Source organism: Eucalyptus grandis, chromosome 7 (genome assembly GCF_016545825.1).
Source record: "Eucalyptus grandis isolate ANBG69807.140 chromosome 7, ASM1654582v1, whole genome shotgun sequence".
Taxonomy (NCBI): Eukaryota; Viridiplantae; Streptophyta; class Magnoliopsida; order Myrtales; family Myrtaceae; genus Eucalyptus; species Eucalyptus grandis.
This window is the reverse complement of record NC_052618.1, coordinates 54,035,237-54,060,020: the sequence shown is the minus strand read 5'-3', so window position 1 is coordinate 54,060,020 and position 24,784 is coordinate 54,035,237. Positions and strand designations below refer to the sequence as shown.

General features: G+C 42.9%; 4 protein-coding genes across 4 annotated transcripts; 3 read left to right on the top strand and 1 right to left on the bottom strand.

Annotated features, from left to right (window-relative positions):
• The first annotated feature begins 885 nt into the window (after nucleotides 1-885).
• Nucleotides 886-3,816, top strand: LOC104455828 (ABC transporter G family member 6). Its single transcript, XM_039317938.1, has one exon. It carries the CDS (start codon nucleotides 886-888, stop codon nucleotides 3,076-3,078), a length of 2,193 nt encoding a protein of 730 aa, XP_039173872.1. The 3' UTR covers nucleotides 3,079-3,816.
• A 3,708-nt stretch (nucleotides 3,817-7,524) lies between these two features.
• On the top strand, nucleotides 7,525-9,859 carry LOC104455829 (ABC transporter G family member 6). Its single transcript, XM_010070553.3, is given in 3 exon segments — nucleotides 7,525-8,092; nucleotides 8,095-8,460; nucleotides 8,463-9,859. Coding segments are annotated over 3 exon segments (2,073 nt in total). The 5' UTR covers nucleotides 7,525-7,614; the 3' UTR covers nucleotides 9,692-9,859.
• A 2,391-nt stretch (nucleotides 9,860-12,250) lies between these two features.
• On the top strand, nucleotides 12,251-13,239 carry LOC104454162. The gene has a single exon (XM_010068924.3). It carries the CDS (start codon nucleotides 12,318-12,320, stop codon nucleotides 12,933-12,935), a length of 618 nt encoding a protein of 205 aa, XP_010067226.2. The 5' UTR covers nucleotides 12,251-12,317; the 3' UTR covers nucleotides 12,936-13,239.
• An 884-nt stretch (nucleotides 13,240-14,123) lies between these two features.
• LOC104454163 (SAC3 family protein A) lies at nucleotides 14,124-22,169 on the bottom strand. Its single transcript, XM_010068925.3, has 14 exons — nucleotides 21,802-22,169; nucleotides 21,591-21,662; nucleotides 19,256-20,101; nucleotides 18,497-18,937; nucleotides 18,029-18,130; nucleotides 17,521-17,618; nucleotides 16,878-17,040; nucleotides 16,118-16,603; nucleotides 15,879-16,019; nucleotides 15,607-15,666; nucleotides 15,183-15,313; nucleotides 14,916-15,049; nucleotides 14,604-14,839; nucleotides 14,124-14,403 (listed from the first exon to the last, which is right to left on the bottom strand). The coding sequence occupies exons 2-14, from the start codon at nucleotides 21,648-21,650 to the stop codon at nucleotides 14,302-14,304; spliced, it is 3,000 nt and encodes a 999-aa protein (XP_010067227.1). The 5' UTR covers nucleotides 21,651-21,662; nucleotides 21,802-22,169; the 3' UTR covers nucleotides 14,124-14,301.
• Between the last annotated feature and the right edge of the window lie 2,615 nt (nucleotides 22,170-24,784).

Sequence of the window (24,784 nt, the reverse complement as noted above, 5' to 3'; positions counted from 1 at the left end):
AAAGAAACTCGAGACCTCCATCTTTGATACCATGTAGGAATTTGTGGGACCACAATCAACTATTTTAAAAACTTAAACTCTTAGATGAAGGTGTTGTTTATTATTTATTTATTCTAACAAGCTCATTGAGTGAAATTTTTAATAGGTGACGTCAACACAAATCTTTTTATGGATTATTTTTTTCCTTCTATCCTTCTAAAAAATGGATCACAAGAACATCATTCACATTAAATACTAATTAATAATTGAAATAAATATCTATCGTTATATTTCCCCAACTTGATAGGTTAGAAGGAAAACATGACTTTTTTTTTATTGTTCTTAGGGAAATTTTAAATGGAGCCATGGAGTTGGATTGTTTCTTCAAAAGAGCTTTATAGGAATTTGTAGGATCATAGATAACTGTTCTAAAAGTTTAAACTATTAGAAGAATGTCTAGCTTATTATTTAAATATTATAATACTCCCCTTTCATGCTTAATTTGGTCTTCTTGTTTAGTACTAAGCATGGAAATTTAATTGAGGAGATAAATGGAGCTTGAAAAAATTTAAACTTGGGACCTCTAGCTCTAATACTATGTAGAAATTTGTGGAATTATAGTCAATTGCTCTAAAAACTTAAATGGTTATATGAATGTGTTGTTTATTATTTAAATATTCTAGTAAGCTCATTGAGTGAAATTTTTAATAGGTGACGTTAGCACAGATCTTTTTATGTACTATATTTTCCTTCTATCCTTCTAAATAATATATCGCAAGAACAACATTCACATTAAATAATAATTAATAATTGAAATAGATATCTATCGTTATAAGAGCAATGGAGTTGGAGTGTTTCTTCAAAAGAGCTCATTGAGTGAAATTTGCCTTAAATAAGATTTCTGCAATGGACAATTCAATCTCAGAACACATCTTTAGCCCATCGACGCTCAGCTCAGCTCAGCTCCTCAAGCGCGTCGGCGACGCCCGCAAGGTGGTTACCGGTGACGGCGGCGAGACCCCCGTCCACCACCACCAGGCCCTCGCCGTCAACCTCAGCAACGCCAGCCTCGAGCCCCGCTCCCTCCCCTTCGTCCTCCAGTTCAATAACCTCAACTACAGCGTCAAGGTCCGCCGCAAGGTCGCGCTCTCCTCGCTCCTCCCCCGGCTCTGCAGCTGCCTCGGCTCTGCCGCCGTGGAGGAGCCCATCGCCGGGGAGAGCCTCTTCACCCGGACCAAGGTCCTGCTCAACGACATCTCCTGGGAGGCCCACGACGGCGAGATCCTCGCCGTCCTAGGGGCCAGCGGCTCCGGGAAGTCGACGCTGGTCGACGCGCTCGCAAACCGGATCGCGAAGGGGAGCCTCAAGGGGAGCGTGACGCTGAACGGGGAGCCGCTCGAGTCGAGGCTGTTGAAGGTGATATCAGCGTACGTGATGCAGGACGACCTCCTCTTCCCGCTGCTCACGGTGGAGGAGACGCTGATGTTCGCGGCCGAGTTCCGCCTCCCCCGGACGCTGTCCAAGTCGAAGAAGCGGATGCGGGTCCAAGCCCTGATCGACCAGCTGGGCCTCTGGAACGCGGCGAAGACGGTGATCGGCGACGAGGGCCACCGCGGCGTCTCTGGCGGGGAGCGGCGGCGCGTCTCCATCGGGATCGACATCATCCACGACCCGATCATCCTCTTCCTCGACGAGCCGACCTCGGGGCTCGACTCCACCAGCGCCTACATGGTGGTCAAGGTGCTGCAGCGGATCGCCCAGAGCGGGAGCATCGTGGTCATGACGGTGCACCAGCCGAGCTACCGCATCCTCGGCCTCTTCGACCGCCTGCTCTTCCTCTCCCGCGGCCAGACCGTGTACAGCGGCTCCCCCATGAGCCTGCCGCTCTTCTTTTCCGAGTTCGGCCACCCAATCCCGGAAAACGAGAACCGGACTGAGTTCGCGCTCGACCTGATCCGGGAGCTCGAGGGTTCCCCTGGCGGCACCAGGAGCCTCGTCGAGTTCAACAAGTCGTGGCAGAGCATGAAGCAGGGTGCCCGGAACTCGGAGCCCGACCGGAACGGGCTGTCCCTGAAGGAGGCGATCGGCGCCAGCATCTCGGGGAAGCTGGTCTCCGGCGCGACGAACGACGCGAGCCCGGCCTCCATGGTCCCCACCTTCGCCAACCCCTTCTGGATCGAGATGGCGGTCCTGTCCAAGCGGTCCATTACCAACTCGCGGCGGATGCCGGGGCATTTCGGGATCCGGCTCGGTGCGGTCCTCGTCACCGGGTTCATACTAGCCACCATGTTCTGGCAGCTAGACAACTCCCCCAAGGGCGTCCAGGAGAGGCTCGGCTTCTTCGCCTTCTCCATGTCCACGATCTTCTACACCTGCGCCGACGCGCTCTCCGTGTTCCTCCAGGAGCGGTACATCTTCATGAGGGAGACGGCGTACAACGCGTACCGGCGGTGGTCCTACGTGCTTTCCCACTCACTCACCGCGCTGCCCGCTCTGGTGCTCCTCGCGCTCGCCTTCTCGGCCACGACCTTCTTCGCGGTGGGGCTCGACGGGGGCCTCTCGGGCTTCCTCTTCTACTTCCTCATCATCTTCGCCTCCTTCTGGGCGGGCAGCTCCTTCGTGATCTTCCTGTCGGGGGTCGTCCCGCACGTGATGCTCGGGTACACCATCGTGGTGGGGATCCTCGCCTACTTCCTCCTCTTCTGCGGTTTCTTCATCAACCGCGACCGCATCCCCTCGTACTGGATCTGGTTCCACTACCTGTCCCTGGTGAAGTACCCGTACGAGGGGGTGCTGCAGAACGAGTTCCAGGACCCGGCCAAGTGCTTCGTGAAGGGGGTCCAGATCTTCGACAACACGCCGCTCGGGGTGGTGCCGGATGCCTTGAAGCTGAAGCTGCTGTCGACGATCAGCAGCACACTCGGGATGAAGATCACGGCCTCGACGTGCCTGACGACGGGGACCGGCATCCTGCGGCAGCAGGGGGTGACGGACCTGAGCAAGTGGAGCTGCCTGTGGGTGACGGTGGCGTGGGGATTCTTGTTCCGCATCTTGTTCTACTTCTCCCTCTTGCTGGGAAGCAAGAACAAGAGGAGGTAAGGGGATCTCATCTCGGTGGTGGGTCGCTGGAGTTCCTCTCCCTCTTCCTCGATTGCCAAGATTCAAAATTGGCGGGAAGCACACTTGGTTTTTCCTATCTTTTGTTCTTTTTCTTTTTCTTTCGTGGTTTTTTTTTCTCTTTTGTTATTATAAAATGAAGTTGGGCTCGAATTTGAAGACGTTTGCAGAGGGTGTGGGTGGTGTTAAGGAGTATAAATCAAAAACACCAACTGTACCAACTATCTATGCTGCTGATATTGATAATAGAGAAAAGAGGGCGAAGACTGATATTAAAAGAGAAAGAACAGAGGCTGATATTAGAGAGAAGGAAGAGCTGCAAAGCAACAAAGTGAGTAACACAGACTGGGGAAGACACGACAACTCAAATAAACGATCGCGATGAAGGTTGATATGGATCGTCATCAATGGTGAAGAGTTTGTGATAAAGACTGACACGGATTGCCAACTCATGAAGACACGTGAGCAATTATTCAGTTGAGGATTGAAACAGATTGAGAAACAGTCTTGTTAAAATCAATTTTTCTGTTGTATCTTCATCTTCTTCGATAGGAAAAGATATAAAAGAAGTCTTAGCAGGATCATCTTTGTTGTTGAGGAAAACAGATAGAGAATTCCTATAAACTAATGCTCTGTATTTTACAGTAGAGAGAGAGAGAGAGAAAGAATGTGAGAAATTTAGAAGTGAAAATCTTCTTTGTTCATTGATGATCCGAGATATACAGACTTTGTATTACAATCTCATTGAAACAGAAGAATTCAAAGCTTCTTGATTGATCTTCAGTTCTTCGACATATCTCTTCAGCTTCACATTCTCTAGTTCTTCAGTTCTGTTTCTTCATCTTCACAGGTGGATGGATGTGAAACTGTTGCATATATGCTAATGTTTGTTCCATTACTCCAAAATCCAACATTGTTTATGATCAAATTACATGCTTGTGGTCGAATCATGCTGCCATCGTTAGCAGTAAACAAGATTAAAATTAGGAGGTCGTAGGGTACTGTGTTTCGGTCCTGTTTTTGGGTTTATGACCGAAAACCTAATCGAAACATTTAGAAAACTCATTATATGACTTTTTCTTCAAACAATATTGAGAACCGATTCGAAACCATCCGAATTTTCTTGTTCCGGTAAGTTTGCATCTCTTTGACAGCTTTACTTGCCCTATCACTTCCATGTGACTATATATGCAAATTATACATATAGATGCATGGGCGTTTATATGTAGACGCTGTTTGCTAGTTTTGCTCACAAAACTTATGTGTACAACAGCTAATGATAGGTCGACAACTTGTAATTCTCAAATCTTGGAAATTTCGACCAAAGGACCACATGGCGGGCGCCTCCAATACGTCCTTGATGTTTAAAAACCATGACAATATTCACACGTCGCAAGAAAACCAGATGCCCCGAAACCTATCCCTATCCTACCTCGTAAATCACGTACGTTAATGATACATGGGAACGATCAGGTCGTCCATACGTATCGTGTCTCTCTATGTAGACCAGCTTGGGTGACCCATTTTGCATCTGATTTATTATGTCCTTTTCTTTTTGACTTGTGCTAGGGTTGCGTGTCTTAGTCACAGTGCTAATATGTTTCGCAAGGTTGTTATCGAAAACGATGGGAGCGAAGTACCTAGAGTCGCTTGTTCATGCACGTACGCTATCCTCCCTCGGTCAAGGGACATGGCACGGCCGATCAATGCGAAGGCATTGATTACGAGCTCCGGTACGTTCATCCTATTCTCGTCCGACCTCCCCAGCAACTATTTAAAGAAAACTTAATTGTGCGAGGGGAAATCAATAATGTGTAAAGTAGAGTATTAGTGATAGGCATGTGGGGGTCGGTTCAACTCGTAACGCACCTCTGCGTACACATTGAATCCTCGAATCGTTTTGGACCGACGCCGAACGGGGTGCCCCTCCTTTCAATTTGATTTGATGAGCTTTCGGCTCCGAACCAGCAGCTATTTGCGGGTCGGAATTAGGGTTGCTTTTTGAGATTGCAGTTTTCCTTGTGTCTTAAGTCTGAGTCTGTACTTGGTTTCTTATAGGACAAGAACTTTAGTAGGTGAGGTCAGCACGATCATTTTTATGGATTATATTTTCCTTCTATCCTTCTAAATAAAGGATCACAAGAACATCGTGCACATTATATACTAATTAATAATTGATATAGATGTCTATCGTTATAGTTCCCTAATCACAAGAAAAGATCAATGCTTTTGATAGGTTTTTAAGGAAAACATGTTTTTTTTTTTTTTTTGTGCTTAGGGAAATTTTAAATAGAGTCATAGAGTTGGAGTATTTCTTCAAAAGAGCTCTATAGGAATTTATGGGATTATAGCCAACTATTTATCATTTAAATATTCTAACACTCCCCTAATTTATTAATATAATCCTTTTACCTAGTACTAAGTGTGATTTAATTAGAGAGACAAATGAAATCTAGAAAAATTTGAAATCAAGACATCCAGCTCTGATACCATGGAGGAATTTGTCCCATTTATTCTAAAAACTTAAGTTATTTGATGAAGGTGATGTTTATTATTTAAATATTGGGTTAATACCAAGAAAAACCCTAACTGGTATACTTATGACAAATTTACCCTCTATTAGTTTTCGTTAAATTTTATCTTTAAATTATCAAATTAAATGATACGTAATAGTAGAATGGTACACATATGGGATTTTACGCTCCATTTGTCACAGTTTACAATTTTTGTGATTTTTTGGTGGTATTAATCCAATTTAGCGGTGGTGTATTTGTCATAAATTTACCAGTTTTGGGTTTTTTGCGATCGAATAAATTAACTTATGGTAAATTTGTCATAAATGTATCAGTTTATGATTTTTTATGGTTAGTCGGGGTAAATTTGTGACAGATATATCAGTTTGGAAATTTTTTATTGTAAAAAAAATAGTTTTGGGTAAATTTGTCACAAATGTATCAGTTTGGGGTTTTTTAGGATATTAATCCTTAAATATTGTAACAAGCTTATCGAGTGAAATTTTTAATAGGTGAGGTCAGCACAAATCTTTTTATGGACTATATCTATCTTCTATCCTTCTAAATAATGGAACACATGAACATTGTTCACATTAAATACTAATTAAAAATTGAAATTGATATCTATTATTATAGTTCCACAATCTTGATAGGTTTGAGGGTAAGCACAACTCCTTTTCTTTATTGTGCTTAAGAAATTTTAAATAGAGCCATGGAGTTGGAGTGTTTCTTCGAAAGAACTCCATAGGAATCTGTGAGACTACAACCAATTGTTTTAAAAACTAAAGTTATTAGAAGAATTTTTAGTTATTATTTAAATATTCTAACACTCACTATCATGCTTATTCTAGTTTTTTTTGCCTAGTATTAAGTTTGAAATTATAATTGGGAAGACAAATGGGACCTGAAAAGAAACTCGAGACCTCCATCTTTGATACCATATAGGAATTTGTGGGACCACAATCAACTATTTTAAAACTTAAACTCTTAGATGAAGGTGTTGTTTATTATTTAAATACTCTAATAAGCTCATCAAGTAAAATTTTTAATAGGTGAGGTCAACACAAATCTTTTTATGGATTATTTTTTCCTTCTATCCTTCTAAAAATGGATCACAAGAACATCATTCACATTAAATAGTGATTAATAATTGAAATAAATGTCTATCGTTATATTTCCCCAATCTTGATAGGTTAGAAGGAAAACATGACTCTCTTTTTATTGTTCTTAGGTAAATTTTAAATGGAGCCATGGAGTTGGAGTGTTTCTTCAAAAGAGCTCTATAGGAATTTGTGGGACCACAAATAACTATTCTAAAAGCTTAAACTATTAGAAGAAAGTCTAGCTTATTATTTAAATATTATAATACTCCCATTTCATGCTTAATTTGGTCTTCTTGCTTAGTAATAAGCATGAAAATTTAATTGAGGAGATAAATAGAGCTTGAAAAAATTTGAACTTGGGACTTCTAGCTCTAATATTATGTAGAAATTTGTGGAATCATAGTCAATTGTTCTAAAAACTTAAATGGTTAGATGAATGTGTTGTTTATTACTTAAATATTCTAACAAGCTTATCGAGTGAAATTTTTAATAGGTGAGGTCAGCACAGATCTTTTTATGGACTATATTTTCCTTCTACCCTTCTAAATAATGGATCACAAGAACAACATTCACATAAAATAATAATTAATAATGGAAATAGATATCTATCGTTATAATTCCCCAGTCACAAGAAAAATTGATGCTCTTGATAGGTTTGAAGGAAAACATGACTCCTCTGTTTTTTTAATTGTGCTTAAGGAAACTTTAAATAGAGCCATCGAGTTGGAGTGTTTCTTCAAAAGAGCTCATTGAGTGAAATTTGCCTTAAAAATAAGATTTCTGCAATGGACAACTCAATCTCAGAACACATCTTTAGCTCACCGACGCTCAGCTCAGCTCAGCTCCTCAAGCGCGTCGGCGACGCCTGCAAGGGGGCCACCGGCGACGGCGGCGAGACCCCCATGCACCACCACCACGCCCTCGACGTCGACCTCAGCGACGCCAGCCTCGAGCCCCGCTCCCTCCCATTCGTCCTCCAGTTCAATAACCTCAACTACAGCGTCAAGGTCCACCGCAAGGTCGCGCTCTCCTCGCTCCTCCCCTGGCGCCGCAGCTGCCTCAGCTCGGCCGCCGTGGAGGAGCCCGTCGCCGGGGAGAGCCTCTTCACCCGGACCAAGGTCCTGCTCAACGACATCTCCGGGGAGGCCCGCGATGGCGAGATCCTCGCCGTCCTCGGGGCCAGCGGCTCCGGGAAGTCGACGCTGGTCGACGCGCTTGCGAACCGGATCGCGAAGGGGAGCCTGAAGGGGAGCGTGACGCTGAACGGGGAGCCGCTCGAGTCGAGGCTGTTGAAGGTGATATCGGCGTACGTGATGCAGGACGACCTCCTCTTCCCGATGCTCACGGTGGAGGAGACGCTGATGTTCGCGGCCGAGTTCCGCCTCCCCGGACGCTGTCCAAGTCGAAGAAGCGGATGCGGGTCCAAGCCCTGATCGACCAGCTGGGCCTTCAGAACGCGGCGAAGACGGTGATCGGCGACGAGGGCCACCGCGGCGTCTCTGGCGGGGAGCGGCGGCGCGTCTCCATCGGGATCGACATCATCCACGACCCGATTATCCTCTTCCTCGATGAGCCGACCTCGGGGCTCGACTCCACCAGCGCCTACATGGTGGTCAAGGTGCTGCAGCGGATCGCCCAGAGAGGGAGCATCGTGGTCATGACGGTGCACCAGCCGAGCTACCGCATCCTCGGCCTCCTCGACCGCCTGCTCTTCCTCTCCCGCGGCCAGACCGTGTACAGCGGCTCCCCACGAGCCTGCCGCTCTTCTTTTCGGAGTTCGGCCACCCAATCCCGGAAAACGAGAACCGGACTGAGTTCGCGCTCGACCTGATCCGGGAGCTCGAGGGTTCCCCTGGCGGCACCAGGAGCCTCGTCGAGTTCAACAAGTCGTGGCAGAGCAGGAAGCAGGATGCCCGGAACTCGGAGCCCGACCGCAACGGGCTGTCCCTGAAGGAGGCGATCGGCGTCAGCATCTCGAGGGGGAAGCTGCTCTCCGGCGCGACGAACGACCCGAGCCCGGCCTCCATGGTCCCCACCTTCGCCAACCCCTTCTGGATCGAGATGGCGATCCTGTCCAAACGGTCCATTACCAACTCGCGGCGGATGCCGGAGCTTTTCGGGATCCGGCTCGGTGCGGTCCTCGTCACCGGGTTCATCCTCGCCACCATGTTCTGGCAACTAGACAACTCCCCCAAGGGCGTCCAGGAGCGGCTCGGCTTCATTGCCTTCGCCATGTCCACGACCTTCTACACCTGCGCTGACGCGCTCCCCGTGTTCCTCCAGGAGAGGTACATCTTCATGAGGGAGACGGCGCACAACGCGTACAGGCGGTGGTCCTACGTGCTTTCCCACTCGCTCACCGCGCTGCCCGCGCTGGTAATCCTCGCGCTCGCCTTTTCGGCCACGACCTTCTTCCCGGTGGGGCTCGACGGGGGCCTCTCGGGCTTCCTCTTCTACTTCCTCATCATCTTCGCCTCCTTCTGGGCGGGCAGCTCCTTCGTGACCTTCCTGTCGGGGGTCGTCCCGCACGTGATGCTCGGGTACACCATCGTTGTGGCGATCCTCGCCTACTTCCTCCTCTTCAGCGGCTTCTTCATCAACCGCGACCGCATCCCGCCCTACTGGATCTGGTTCCACTACCTGTCCCTGGTGAAGTACCCGTACGAGGGGGTGCTGCGGAACGAGTTCCAGGACCCGGCCAAGTGCTTCGTGAAGGGGGTCCAGATCTTCGACAACATGCCGCTCGGGGCGGTGCCGGATGCCTTGAAGCTGAAGCTGCTGTCGACGATCAGCAGCACGCTCGGGAGGAAGATCACGGCCTCGACGTGCCTGACGACGGGGACCGGCATCCTGCAGCAGCAGGGGGTGACGGACCTGAGCAAGTGGAGCTGCCTGTGGGTGACGGTGGCGTGGGGATTCTTGTTCCGCATCTTGTTCTACTTCTCCCTGTTGCTAGGAAGCAAGAACAAGAGGAGGTAAAGGGATCTCTTCTCGGTGGTGGGTCGCTGGAGTTCCTCTCTCTCTCTTCCCCGATTGCCAAGATTCAAAATTGGCGGGAAGCACACTTGGTTTTTCCTATTTTTTGTTCTTATTCTTTTTCTTTCGTGGCTTTTTTTTTCTTTTTTCTTTTGTTGTTATAAAATGAAGTTGGGCTCGAATTTGAAGACGTTTGTAGAGGGTATGGGTGGATGGATGTGAAACTGTTGCGTATATGCTAATGTTTGTTCCATTACACAAAATCCAACATCGTTTACGATCAAATTACATGCTTGTGATTGAATCATGCTGCCATCGTTAGGAGTAAACAAAATGAGATTGTTTTGATATAATTTGAATTTTTATATAATAATTAATTAAACTAAATTTTAATTTATTTATTTATTTACAAATAAAACAAAAAAATAAAAGGGGAAAGGAGGAGGAGGGTGGCAACCGGCTCAGCCCTCGCTGCCGCCGCCTCCCCTCCATCACCGGGAAGGTGGGGAGTGTCGGCCGGGGCCGCTGAGCTCTAATTGGGGGCCGACGGCCCCAGCCGATCGGCAACGAGGGCACGCAGGCCCTCACCCAAATCTGGAGCGAGGGTCGCGGCCCGCCCGCTAGGGGGTCGTGGGGGTTAGTGGGAAAAGACGGACAGCTTTGTGCAAATCTGGGATTTTAGACATTAATCGTGGGGGTTAGTGGGAAGCGACAAGCGCACACGTTTCTAGGTGCCGAGGAGGGAGGAAGTTCATGCAAGAGGACCGGAATCGGTTGCGGTTGCGGTAGTTCGCCCCCCGCACGCCGCATTTTCCCAAGCCGTCTCCAGTAACTCATCGTGACGTGCGGCCATTGATTTCTGGCATCGGGATGCGGACACAGACGACTTGGGTCAACGAAACGACACAGCCGTCTCCAGTAAGTAGCGTCCACGCTGCGCTTCGTTGGAAACACAGCACGTTCGATGTCGATGTCGCCTGACCGAGTAGGTGGTACTCATCGAGAGATTTGTTTGATGTCGTGTGGTCCTTTGTACTTCGTGAGATCCGCAGGAGATTGGTTCGGTGACTTTGTTGCATCTTTGAGGCTGTTCTTGATCTGCTCTGTGCAGTGATTGTAATTAATCCGGAATTATCATCTTCTAGAGTAAGATAAGGAAAATAAATAAATAAAAAGAAGACAAAACTTGTTTTAACATGTGGTGGTATATTGTTTGTTAGAATGTATGTGTGAATTGTATTGGAAAATTCTACATTAGATAAGTAGCGTCAAATAGGGCAATTAATATATATTAATTGGCCTAAAACTTTACTCAAGTTTTTTGGTGAAAATGGCTCAAATTAGATATAGTTCCCTAATCACAAGAAAAGATTGATGCTCTTGACAGGTTTGAAGGAAAACATGTATCCCTTTTTTTTTAGTGGTTAGGGAAATTTTAAATAGAGTCATAGAGTTGGAGTGTTTCTTCAAAAGAGCTCTATAGGAATTTATGAAATCATAGCCAATTGTTCATTATTTAAATATTCTAACATTCCCCCTTCACACATAATCTAATCATTTTACATAGTACTAAGTGTGATTTAATTGGAGAGACAAATTAGATCCGGAAAGATTTGAAATCAGGATCTCCAATTCTGATACCATGTAGGAATTGTCTCATTTATTCTAAAAACTTAAGTTATTAAACGAAGGTGATGTTTATTGTTTAAATATTCTAACAAACTTATCAAGTGAAATTTTTAATAGATGAGGTCAACATAAATCTTTTTATGGACTATATTTTCCTTCTATTCTTCTAAATAATAGATCATATGAACATTGTTCACATTAAATATTAATTAATAATTGAAATAGATGTTTATTGTTATAGTTCCCCGATCACAAGAAAAGACCGATGCTCTTGATAGGTTTGTGGTGCTTAGGGAAATTTTAAATAGAGCCATGGAGTTAAGAGTGTTTGGGGAAGTTGTGATCTTCGTTAATTCTCACTCTAATGGAGATCGCTAGCCTGGCATAACGATAGATATGTGGTTACATGGGGTCTGCCACCTCCATGGTCAAGATGTGGAGGCTCAGCGATATGTGGAAGCTCTTGAAGCGGCGGTGGTCATGGCCGAGAGCTCGGAGGTCGAGCGATAGCGTTGAGCGTTGAGCTTGAAGTTAGAGCAATCATAACTTGGAGCACATTAGATCTGGTTTTCATGATTGCGAGTTAAGAGAGAGAGGGACAGCCTGCTGTGAACATAAATTTTCTCTCTTGGACGTTAGGAAAAAGAAAAGAGGAAAAGGAATAAACCATACGCGGTCAAAGCTAACGACTTTTAAAGTTTTCTGAGAGTAAGCCCTAGGGCGATAATGGTACTTTCCCACAAGCCCACTCAAACGGGGTCGTGGCGCACGCGCGCACTCAAACACTCGGAGGCGTGGACGATTGTCAGCCTCAGAAGGACTCGTTCCAGCAAAAATATTATAAATAAAAAATAAAAATAGAATTTCGAAGGCCACAAAAAGTATAATATCACACTTCGAAAGAATTGCTAAAAAATTCAATAAGAAAAAAAGAAAAAAAGGGAAATACTGATCCATTTGAAACAAAAACGAGAGAATCAAGCTGCAGCAGCCGCCAGCCATGGCTATACCCACCACCGTTCCCTTCCCTTCCTCCTCCCTCCGCCTCTCCACGCCCTTCTCCTCCCCGCGTACACCCCACGCGCCGAGCCCGAGCCCCCGCCGCCGCCTCCCCTTCCCCGCCCGAGCCGCCGACTCCGACACTCCTCCCTCCGAGGAGGCCTCCGCCTCCACCGCCACCGACTCCGGATCCGCGCCCGGGCCGGGGCCCGAGGACGACGCGTTCGAGAACCGGCTCTCGCAGGTCCGGCTCCGGTACCGGAGCGGGACCGGCAAGAAGGCGGAGGTCCGCAAGGTGAAGAAGTCGAAGCGGGGACCGTCCGCGCCGTCGGGCGGGATGTACCTGCCCCCGGTGGCGCTGCAGGAGCCGGTGTCGGAGGGGCTGAAGGTGGAGTTCGGGTTCAGCCCCTACAGCGAGAGGGCGAACGGGAGGATCGCGGCCCTGGGGCTGACCGCGCTGCTGCTGGTGGAGCTGGCGACGGGGAAGAGCGTGATCGGCTACCACACGCCGGCGATCGTGCTGATCCAGGTGTACTTCGTGGCCGCGGTGGCGGCTCTGTACTTGAAGTACGAGAAAGAGAGAGTCAGCGTCTGGCCTCGATCTTCCTCCGACAAATGACGACGGCGACGGCGGCGGCGGCGGCGGCGGTCGATGCTTCGTTTCTCCTGTGTTTACACTGCACATTCTGTTTTTGCGCTTTCTTCTTTTGATTTTGGGAATTGACTCATCGGGTGGCTTTTGAGATTCTACTTTCATGAGGGTGAACGGATATTCAATACCGAGTTAACTTTTTTTCTGTGGGCTGCTCTTGCCGTGTCAATGTCGAGTAACGAAGACCACGATGATGACGAAAACTACCATTGAAGCTGATTCTATTAAGATGTATAGTTTTCCAGAAATTCGAGGGTGATTCCTTTGAGAAGATACTATGAAAGTAAGGCTGCTTATGCATATCATGCTCGCATCCAGATCCATCCAACCACTTCAAATTGACTTATTTAACCCATTTTAACTCAGTATAGGAAAAATTATATCATTATTTGAGGTAATAACATGGCTTGCGCGAGCATGAATTCAATGAGTTGGGGAAATGTGGGTTAAATCTAAATAAATTTTGACCTATTTGACACCTGTATTATTTTAGATTGTACGATCCTAAACACACTTAATGAATATAATTAATTCATATAATAGCTCGGCCAACTAAATATAAATTAAGAAATGATATTATGATCGAATTTGATAATTCTACTCACATCCACAGAGAGTTCTGACTTGACTACCATAAGAGGATAAAGAGGATAATAAGAGGACATCAACAGGCGTAAATCATTAACAGAATTAAGATCCTTATAGTCTTAGACCAATGATGGACAATCAATCCTCGTCAAGAGCTCGGAATCAGAAAGCCTGATATTCGCCCAACAAATTCATCAGAAGGATTAAATAGTCGCTCGCATTGCGCAAGGACCAAACAAAATTACCATCCACGAAACCAAATAAGTCGGTAAATGTAGCAAAACTATCGTCTTGAAAGCAAATGTAGAACATGTACCCTGGCGGTATTCCTCCACTTCTACCCCAATATCTGTTATAAAAAGAATGAATTCATATGTTACACTGGAGGAGCTCCGCTCGGCTCAGATGCTAAAACCCCTAATGCCAAGCGCTCGTCCAATCGATCCGGGAGAGAGCACCTTTTATGAGGAATTTACACTTTCTTTCCACCAACAAAATTCCATTGCACAACAAGAATCTTAGCGCGCCCCACCCCCTCCCACCCCTTCTTCAATTCTTCCACCCCTGGTGGCTCGCCGGCCCTGGCTCGTCACAATCTTGAGCTGCTCCAAAAAGGAAAAAAGAAAAAGATACAAAAAAAAAACATGCCCTACCTGTTACACATAGGGGGTCAAGAATGGGCCGGTTTTCCACGCCATTTCTTCTCAATGGCTGCGACAGTTGCAACCCATTGCAGTCAACTTCTCTATGAGGACGCCCGCGTCAGAAAATCATTGACGGCTAGACTAGTATCTCCATGAGCCACTGCACCCCCAGGCTCTGGGATGTAGAGACTGGAAGAAGAAGCCTGCAAACAACGAAGGGTAAACTAAGCAAAGCAGATAAGCATGAGTCACACGTGCTCAACACAGAGAATTGGCTTTGGTTAGGCAAGGCTGGGATTCTATCGTACAAAGCAAAACCAAAGGCGTCAGATGGAACCTCTTTTGGATCTCACTAGGGTTAGTCTATGGTCAGACACATAGAGTTGGTAACAGCTTTCAGTACCTTAGTATCAAGCTGCATCTCTCCATTGTTATCTGCAACAAGGCATGCACCATGAGCTTTTAACCAATCCACACACTCCTCTAATCCAACTGAATCCTTCTCCTCACTTCCCCCATTTACAGATGAAGCATATGCAAAGCCCAGAACCTTTGCAACATAAGAAACAGGAACTGTTGGTCGATACGACCGGCACATGCAATTTACAGCCTTATACCGCATCTTGTCAACAAATAAATCTGCAGGTACATTGTCATTAAGTCCATAGCATTTTCATATAGATAATTCACAAAAACAAACATATATTTCACCTACCCATAAGGCACGAGTTCAAATTAGGCGCTGTCCTATACAGTCCAAAGAACATGACGTAGTTCCCTGTTGTCACAGCTCTGCGGACTGCAAGAGCATGCTTTACAGCTTTGTCATTCTTTGCATCATTTGACAATCTGATATACAGGAAAACTACCTCTTAGGTTTCAAGGCAATCAGAGAACACAAGCATGCACATTATAAGAAACAAGCAAAAATGTTACGGATTCTTCCTCCTAACACAATCCATGGTTGTCATAGATCACTGACCTTGACATTGAGGATAAGAGATCTCTGTAGTTGTTGGAATGCAAGATGACACAAAGCAAATTGTAAGCAGAAAACTCCATATGACAACCTTCAATACCTTCTGCATAAAGAGTCTTCAGCTGTGATTGGCACTGGAAATACAAAGGACATCAAAAACATTTTATAAGACTGATAAATGACTTATAGATAAGGCCTAGGTAATACATCCTCTAACGTGCTCTACATGATGACCCTGTACAGAGAAGTATGCTTTCTTTGTCCATTCCCTTGCTTAATACACCTCAAAAAGTTGACCACTAAATAATTTCTCCAACTAAAAGGTATTTTGTAAATTAATCTTAGTCCTTAAGTAACCTCTTCTAATGAGATATTGAAATAGCACTATACCATAAATTAAGCTAATTTCACTGTATCAAACAATGACCTGGTTATACTCTGGCAGATCACCAACTTCCAGAGCTAAACGAGCATGAGTTTCATAGACCTGCAACAAATTAGCACAAATATTAGGTGACATTCACATCCAAACGAAATTACAATTGAGAACAAATTGTGTTTGGGAGAAATGGCCACAAAAAAGAAGAGTCATCTAAATTTCCACATGAAATTATGACTTTCAAGGTAAGGAAAGAAACAGAATTTGAAAATAATCACAAAATATTATGCTCATACGCAGCAAAATGAAGTATTGAGTACCTTGACCGTAAGCTTATTGCGAATCCGTTGAACGGTTAAGTCTTGACGAATGGACTTCAACTGATCACATTTATAGAGGTAGTTCTTCTGTGAGTTCTGAACCATAGTAAGAGCTTTCTCCAGAACTTCTTCTGGTCTTACCTGTACAAAATCAGGAAATTCCCCAATTAATTTTCCTCCCCAAAGTCGGTCATTTCTATACAAATTACACAGCACTATAAGTAAGATGCCAAACTCACAGTTGCAGGATCAGGTGCAGAGGTGAGACGCAAATAACGTTTTTCAATTTCCTGACAGGTCCCCCTGACAGTTAAGGCATCCCAATCAATATCTTCAACAGCTTTGCTGCCACTTTCTTCAAAGGTTTTGCTTAGCACAATGGCAGTTGCCCTTCTAGCATATAGATTTGCAGATACAGCAGACTTTGGTTTAAAATGGTTGATCTCTACACGATTGCCATGTGCTTTTTCAAAACGCTTAGAGCGCCTCTCACGCTTCTTCCTTTCCTCTGGTGTATTGGAAAAACCTATTGCACCAGAATAAAAGGCTGTCAAGCTTGATTCCTTGTCACTATCACTTGATGCGTCACCATTATCAGCAGTTGTCAGGCTGTCGGACAGACGCTGTCTCTTGAATGGCTTCTGAAAACTACCGGTTTTTTGCTCCGCCGTCAAAAAGTTTTTGGTGTTCAACCCATCCTTGCTCTCCGAATTGCCAACATATGGCTGTAAAATGTTATTTTCAATATATATTAAAAAAAAAAAAATCAGAATGATCATACATGCACTAAAACCTGCTTCTCACATCAAAATGACCAATGAAATCACTCGGACTCGTGAAATGGGAAATATGCAACAACTCGTAGTAACAATTAAGCAGCATAAACAAGTGTGATTTGGATATGTAGGAGAGAAATGAAAAAGATAACTACTGAAGAAGCATCCAGTAACTGAAAACCGATTAGTGAAAGGCCAAACTGACAAGTTAGATAAATAGTACCTTTCTGTTCCTATCGTTCATATATCCACCATATTTTACTGGTTCAGTCATAAGTGGCGGCATTTTATTAACTGACTTTTCCTCTGGTAAAGGCTCCCACCTACTTTTGGTTCTTCTGCCTGGACTTCTTCTGAATGTCGGTAACGGTGGAGGAGTTTGGAGGCTGTATCAGAAGGTAATTATCATAACCCACAAAATGTATAGGAATGTAGGGCCAACAAATGCGCCTTAACAGAAATAAAGAGAAAGCGCAAAAATGATATGTGTTATTCAAATCTGATTTACAAATAGAAGAAAGAAAAGATGTAGCTTCATAATATGAATAGTAACTCATCCTATGCCTAATTGAGCAAAGCCAAGAAGCAATGTGCTGGCGAGTGTGGGGGAGTACAGCAATAATATCCTGGATCATACAAGATTGGGGATAGTAGTAGCATGGCTTAGATGTATATAAGTCACTGTTTAAGGGTGTATGTTGCAGGGACTAATTAGTACAATTTCCAAACTTTTATTTAGCATTTTCAAATGTATGACAGTACATTATATGATGGTACTCTAAACGAAGTAATGACCACAGATAGAATATGAAGGCATAATAATGCTACAAGTAATGACAATGCGTAGATAAGCAGTGTGATCATACGTGTTACTGAGTCCATCCATGTCCGGTAGAGGGAAAAGAGGCTTAGCATCCCAATCTTGTGTATAAAGAGTCCCATCAGCAGTTGCACTAGTAATCAACTGAAAACAGAGTCCACATACAAAAGTTGCAGGTTGTTACATGGAAAGTGTAATAGAGCATACAAATTCACTATATCAATAACAACAATGACCACCCAAAAACAAAGAAAGAAAAACACAATCAATAAGTTAGAAGAAAATTTGCTTCGGGTACAAGAGGGATGTTCTATCCAGAAACCCCGTAACTGGTAAATCAGATGTCAAAGTAAAATCATAATATGTATTTCCAGTGGTCTTGAATATTCCACCATCACATGAATCGCATGGGATGGAAGATAAGTTTCTCTGATCCACTTCTAAGCAGATAATTTTAGCCATCTAGGAGGAGTTTTATCTTCCAATTTTCAGAGTAAAATTCCATTAAGAACAAGCAATTCCTTTTAAGAAGAGGGAATTTCTATCAGACTAACCTCCTTTAACACCTCTTGAGAAGTAGCGATTTGTGCTTCATCTTTACAGCGAGCTAAAGCCCTCTCAACGTAACCACGCAACGACTTAGGGAAAGCCGCATGCTGCGCAAAAGAAAATCTACTTCAGCATAAATCATCACAAATTCTTCAAGATCAGTAGAAAGTCCAATAAACGAAACTTTCCGATAGTTTGACATATGCCACTTTTAATTGCTCATAAATTGACAGGTATTGAGATGGAAAATTTCTAGAATCTGTTTAAGGAAGGTCTATTATTTCAGATAAAATTCCATTTCAAGATGTGATGAAAGCTTCATAAAAAGCCCAGTAACAATGACAACAGCATTAAAACTGAGGCATCACCAACATCAAAATCAACCAGTGCCTAGGAACAGGCATAAATGACAGAGCAGTCAGGCTCAGAAGACTTCAAGACAAACAGATATGCATTAGGAGCAAACGGTTCACCTTAAGTGCAGGATCAGAAGCATCATCAGACATTGCTTTGTCACTTGGCTTTGGTAGTGAAACACCAATATATGCAGGCTTTGCCGCTGCTGTAGTCCCAGAGCCAGCTTTCTCGGTTTTTGTTAATCCCAAAGCCAAGTTCGAAACTATTCTAGGGTTTGTCTGAATCTGTACTCTGCTACCTCTTCGAGGATCTAATGCCGGGGAAATTTGTTGGGGTGCTTGATGAATCTGAGGAGCCTGATGAACAACTGGATATTGCAAGTTGGACCCTTGATCAGAGGTACTCCTTTGTTCATCCATATAGCTTCCATAGGCATTTTTTGACTCCATAGGCTGATAAAAGGCTGATTGTCCAGCAGCACTGTTCTGGTTTTGGAATCCTGGAGCAGCATGTTGTTTCCAATAATTATCGTGACCAGCACCAGCAACGACACTAGGCTGAACAACGAGCAGAGTCAAAGAATTATGTTAAAAGTTTTGTGTACAATATTGAAAGAACTAATTGCCAGAATCAATATGGACAACCAAACTACATCTGTCTTATCTCAACAATAAGGTAAAAAATGTCTTCTCAAATCTTTCGCAGGGAAAAGTTGAAAGAAGAACTTAGCACAAGTAATACATTTCTGTGCTTCTCTGCCATGGTGAACGGCGACATTAACAGCAGTACATAACCATAAAGCACCCAATCAGAAATAATATAAGAAGATTCAGGGGAGTCAAAATTGCATCATTGTACATAAGTGAATTACAAACCTGCTGGGAAGGCAATCCCGAAAGTCCCGGTTCCGGCCTCCACGATGGGACTGCAGTTGGTGGTGGCTGGCTATTTGAAGCTTGGGTCCCATTTGGAACTCCAGGAGTTGGACATGCGGGGTTAGATGAACTAGCAACAGACAGATTTTCCATCCCAGGAGCACAGCTAACTTCTGATGGAGCATGATAATCTGTCCATTGCTTAAATTGTGGTTGATACTGCACTGAAGTAGCTGCAGAATTACCAGAACCATAAGCACTGGTAGTTGAAGGGTAGTTTGAATACTGATAAGTGCTGTAATTTGCATAATTTCCGTCATTCCACGTTGTCTGAGTACTGTAATTACTATTTGGATATGTTCCAGCTGTCTGGTAATCACCAGAACCATAATATGAGTTTGAATAACTCGGTGGGACAGGATAAGACCCAGTATTCTGAAACGAAGAAACAGGCTGATAAGGGGAGCTCGTGCTTTGATATGCTCCCGCTGGCTGTGAGTACGAAGGATTAGTTTGTTGCTGATAGCCACTATAGTAACCTGTGTATCCGGTAGTTCCATACCCATATGAATTAGTGGGGTTCTGGTATGTCATATAACCATTGTAATCTTGCGGTACACTCGTTGAACCTAAACTCAATGAACTTGCCTCGGTTGCACCATTCATGTCATCTCTCCGAGGCGGTTGTGTTTGCTGCTCATAACCATATGTTGAACTAGCAGAATACCCATTTCCTGTGAAGCTATTATTTACACTCTGTGGGATCCAAGATGATGCTTCAGACCCAGCAGTTGAGGTAGAATATGAACTCGGCTGCCCATGCCTTGCATCAACTACATGTCGATCCTAAACAACATAAGCAATGCAAATTAACACCAAATCTTCAAGGGAAGAAATCACATAATGTAGCTGGCTGTCAACAAAAGTTACATAAGTTGGCAATAGGAGAAACAAACCCCCAAAAAAAATTGAACGCTTGCAATCCATTGAATGCATCAAAGTTGAAGCATGTCTAGACTATCATAAGAACATAAAAGGGGATATGACAACATTTTTTGTTCAAAGCCTCATTAAAATTTCTTTTTTCCAAGAGAGGTCGCAATGGATATTATAAGAGTCTTATGACGAAATATGAGAAGGCAATGAAGAGACAACTAACACAAAAGATGTGTAGTTCTAATTTTGATTCATTATACATGTACTAAAGATTGATTCTGTCTTCCATGTGATGTAAGTCAGATATCAGACAGCAAAAGTGAGTGATAGACAAGTATGATATTCTATGGTTCATAGATACCGAAATCCTAAAGGAAATCCTTCCAAGAAAATGGAGGTGGAATTGTGTCATACAATCTATGGAAAACATGTGGTGGACCAAGGCATGGTAGGCGACTCAAGTTTTTGAGATCTCAAAAGCTTGTAATGGATATTACATGCTCACCCTGCTTTGCTACGATAGGCCTGATTTGGACATTTTCTTTATTGTAATAGAAAAAACACTATTACAGCAATGATTCAGAAATTTCCACATTTGAAGACCAGCACCAAGATCTCAAAATTCACTCGGTCATCCACCGTGCAAAAGATTGGCAGAGTGATGAGACCAAAAGGCATTTTGCAGACCAGCAATGATTCAGAAACTTCCACATTTGAAGACCAGCACCAAGATCTCAAAATTCACTCGGTCATCCACCGTGCAAAAGATTGGCAGAGTGATGAGACCAAAAGGCATTTTGCAGAGCTCATACGAGAGGTTGGAACCTAACATACTTGGGCGTAATGATGTACTCAAGATGCTCTAATAATTACTTCCAATGACATAATACCAGCACCATAGGAATGGGGAAGACCTAAGCAGACATGGCAGGTCAACTTTTGGTGCTAGGGAACATTTGAAGATGGAGCGCTGAATTGGACGCATTAAATCAAGAGGATCATGTAACCGAAACCAAAAAAGGATAAGAAGCAACCGCAACAGCAAGACCAGACAGTAAAAGACGACGTATCAATGACACGAACAAACAATCCAAGACGGAAAATGCCAAAAGAAACCCCGATATGCAAGACGGATACATAAAAATCCGATTTTCCCAAAAACCCGCCTACCGAAAATCATAAAACCACGAAGGAAAGAACATTAAGGCAAAACGGGGATAAAAACCAACAAGACCCGGGATAATTCAAGCAGGCTCATAAGCTTTCAAATCTTTTTTAAGCATTATCAGCACTCCCGTGACCGATTAAACCCCACTATCTAGTTGTAAGTAATTCCAAGCATTACCCCAAACTCAACAACAGCTCCCCCGCGGAACAAAGAATCAAAAGCAAAAATTACCTCCAGCGAGTTCGTCCCGGGCGGAGCCAACGTCTCCGTAATTCCTCCTCGATTCATCATTCCCTAAGCATACTGGTCCACACATCAAAGCCCACACGGTCAGCACAAACATCCGCAGCCGAACTAAATCAAAAAAAGAAAAAGAAAAAAGGAACCCGTAATGCAGCAGCTAAAACGGGAAAAACCCTAACCGGATCACCGGAGCCCGTACCTGCGGACAACACGCCCCCGGCGACCGAGTTCGCGGAATCACGGCCGACCGACCGCGCCGGCACCGCGCACGCCCGATTCGAGAGATCGGAAAGCGAATTCGAACCGAACAAAAAAAAGCCACAAGAAAAAGAGGGAGGACACAAAAAAAAAAAAAACACAGGAATCAGCGCAAAATCACCCTGGGAGCACGAATTCTCGCGAGCATGCGTGTTCGTATTGATTAGAGAAACGAAATCAAATCCCCCAATCGATTCGTCGCGAGAAGGAGGAAAGAGGATCGAATTCGACGGGGGAGAGAACGGATTGAAGCGGAGCGCGAACGAAGAACGGACTCGACTACATGAATCGGATGTATGTATGGAGAAATTAACAGGTTGATGGGGGTTTATAAATAAATAAAAATAATCGAATATATATATTTATATTCATATTTATAAATTATATACGAGATAAGTGCATTAGAAACCCTAAAACTTATCAAGAAAATGTAATTAAATCTTAAAATTTTCAAAAAGTACAATTAAATCTTAAAACTTATCACGAAAATTCAATCAAATCCTAAAACTTTCAAAAAATTCAACAAAATTCTAAAACTTGTTTCAAAAGTGTAATCGAATCGTAAAACTTTCAAAAGTATAATTAATAGAAGAACTTAAATTGAACCACTTTAATAAGTTTTAGGACTTAATTGCATTTTTTCAAAATTTTATGATTTAATTATTTTTCATGATAAATTTTAGGATTTTTAATTAGTTATCTCGTTATATAAAGATAAATGAATTTTGAAGATCCAAGCGGCCTCGTTTTTGGACTTGGGGCCTGCGTACGGAGCTGACCGGCTCGGAGAGGAGACCCATATTTTATGGATTTTCTTCTTTTTATAAAACGTTCTTTTATTTGCGGGAAAAAAGAAACGAAAAGGGCAAAAGCAATATTCCTTTTTCTCCCTTCTTTTTTCGTTCCCCTCCTTTTTATTGGGGCTTGTTATTACACTCCGTTCTTCCTTTTTCAGAAAAAAGACGATAAAAATAATACCCCTTTTCTTTTTTATGAAAAGGGAGGGAGTTCGTGACTTCTTCTTCTTCTTCTTTTTGTCGAGATTTAATGTTTTTATTGCGATTTTTTTTCCAAATGGGAATGCCATTTTTTTAATGATATTCAATATGTTCCTGTAATTAGCTAGACATTGAGAGTGAAGTGGCGCGGGAGGACTTCTTAGATAAGAAGTTTTCGGTTCCGACACGTGATGCAATTTCCCAATAAGTCGATTAATAACAATAGTGTGAAGAGATTTTCCAAAATACGGAATCCGATGATTGGTGTGAGTCTTTAATGAATTAGATGATAAGCACATGTTTGGTACGTTACACATCTAGCATCTAATATGATTCCATAATTAGCTAGCCGCCAAGGATAGTATAAACAAATTCTACATTATTTATTTTTCACTCTACATGGTATTTCATACTTAGATAGTCATTAAGAATGGCCAAAAACCATATGAAATCTTTGTTTTTTTTTTTTTTTTTTACTTTGGAAATATGACTTGAGATTTTTGTCATGGTCGATTGATGATTTAAGACTTAATTTTCGTCAAGTGAGGAATTGCGGTTTCAAGAAAAAAAGGAAAAAAAAAAAAACCCAATTAGATGTTTGACTCACCGTGGGTTGCATTCAAAGCGTTGAAAACGACACATGGTGAATGATCAAATGCATTTACAAGGAAGCCGCATTCGATTTCCGATGCTTGAATTTTACCGACGACTAGCTCATGACCCGATTAGGATTCAATAAAACCTTGGGTCCTCAATTGACCAAAATAAAATTTCTTAAGTCCCTAATTGACCAACAACTAAAATGTTGATTCGTGATTTTGCACTTATCCCGTCTCCATTTAGTATACCAAATTAAGTTATTAGGCTATATTTGGTAGCCATGATAAAGATCGGGATAGGATAAAATTATCCCATCATGTTCTATATTTGGTTCCTGCTTGAAATAATATAAAATATGATATAAGGGGATATGGCATAGATAAAAATATCTCATAAAAAGGTAAGTTAAAGGTGGATGGGATTTGTTATATTCATGATGTAAAAGTTATTGTTTTCAAATCACAAAATTCTTAGATTAATAAATAATTAATAAAAATAGGAATTTAAAATTAAAAAAAATCGAAATAACAAAAAATAACAATAATTGTATTTTTTATTTATTCCTATTTTATATTTTGAATTTCTTTGTACTTTATAACATATAATATGTAAATATCTAGTATCAATATTTATTATATATTTTAGGTATATTGGTATAATTTATTATTTAATAGTTCTTTTATTATGAAATGATGGAAGAAAATAAAAAGAAAAGTAATAAAAAAAGTTTGAATAAATAATTAAATAAATATGAAGCGGAAGAACTTAAATTTTAAATGAGCAAATTCAAACTTGAAAATAACTTTATAATTCTTGAAGAAAGAGGGGCGATGGGATTTCTAAACGAAAAAAAATACCCCTCCACATCCTTCTCCTTTGTATCTTTGGTTTTATGAGGAAACTTCATGATTCATCCATAATTCTTTAGTTCAAGTCAAAGCTCTACAAAGAATGACGAGAGATCTTAAACTTCTTCACTTTTGTAGTTCTCTACTTAACGTAAAAATTCACAAAAGCAACAAGAGAGTTGAGACCCTTTCTCCTCTATAACTCTGCAATTCACAAAATTTGAGAAAACTGGTGAGATAGTCAAATCAATATCTTTTCAGAATTGCAAATATGAATGATCACGTTTTCTCTCTCTAAGTAGATTTGGCATTTGCGTCGCTGTAACTTGTTTACATTTGTTATCATAATCGAACCCTTGGCTCTGAAATGCTTCAATGAGCTCTTTGCTATTTAAAATTTACACGGTACTGTAATCACATATTGATTGATGGAGGTACCCCTGTATGTACATTTATAGTTTCTTTAGAAGCGTATTGT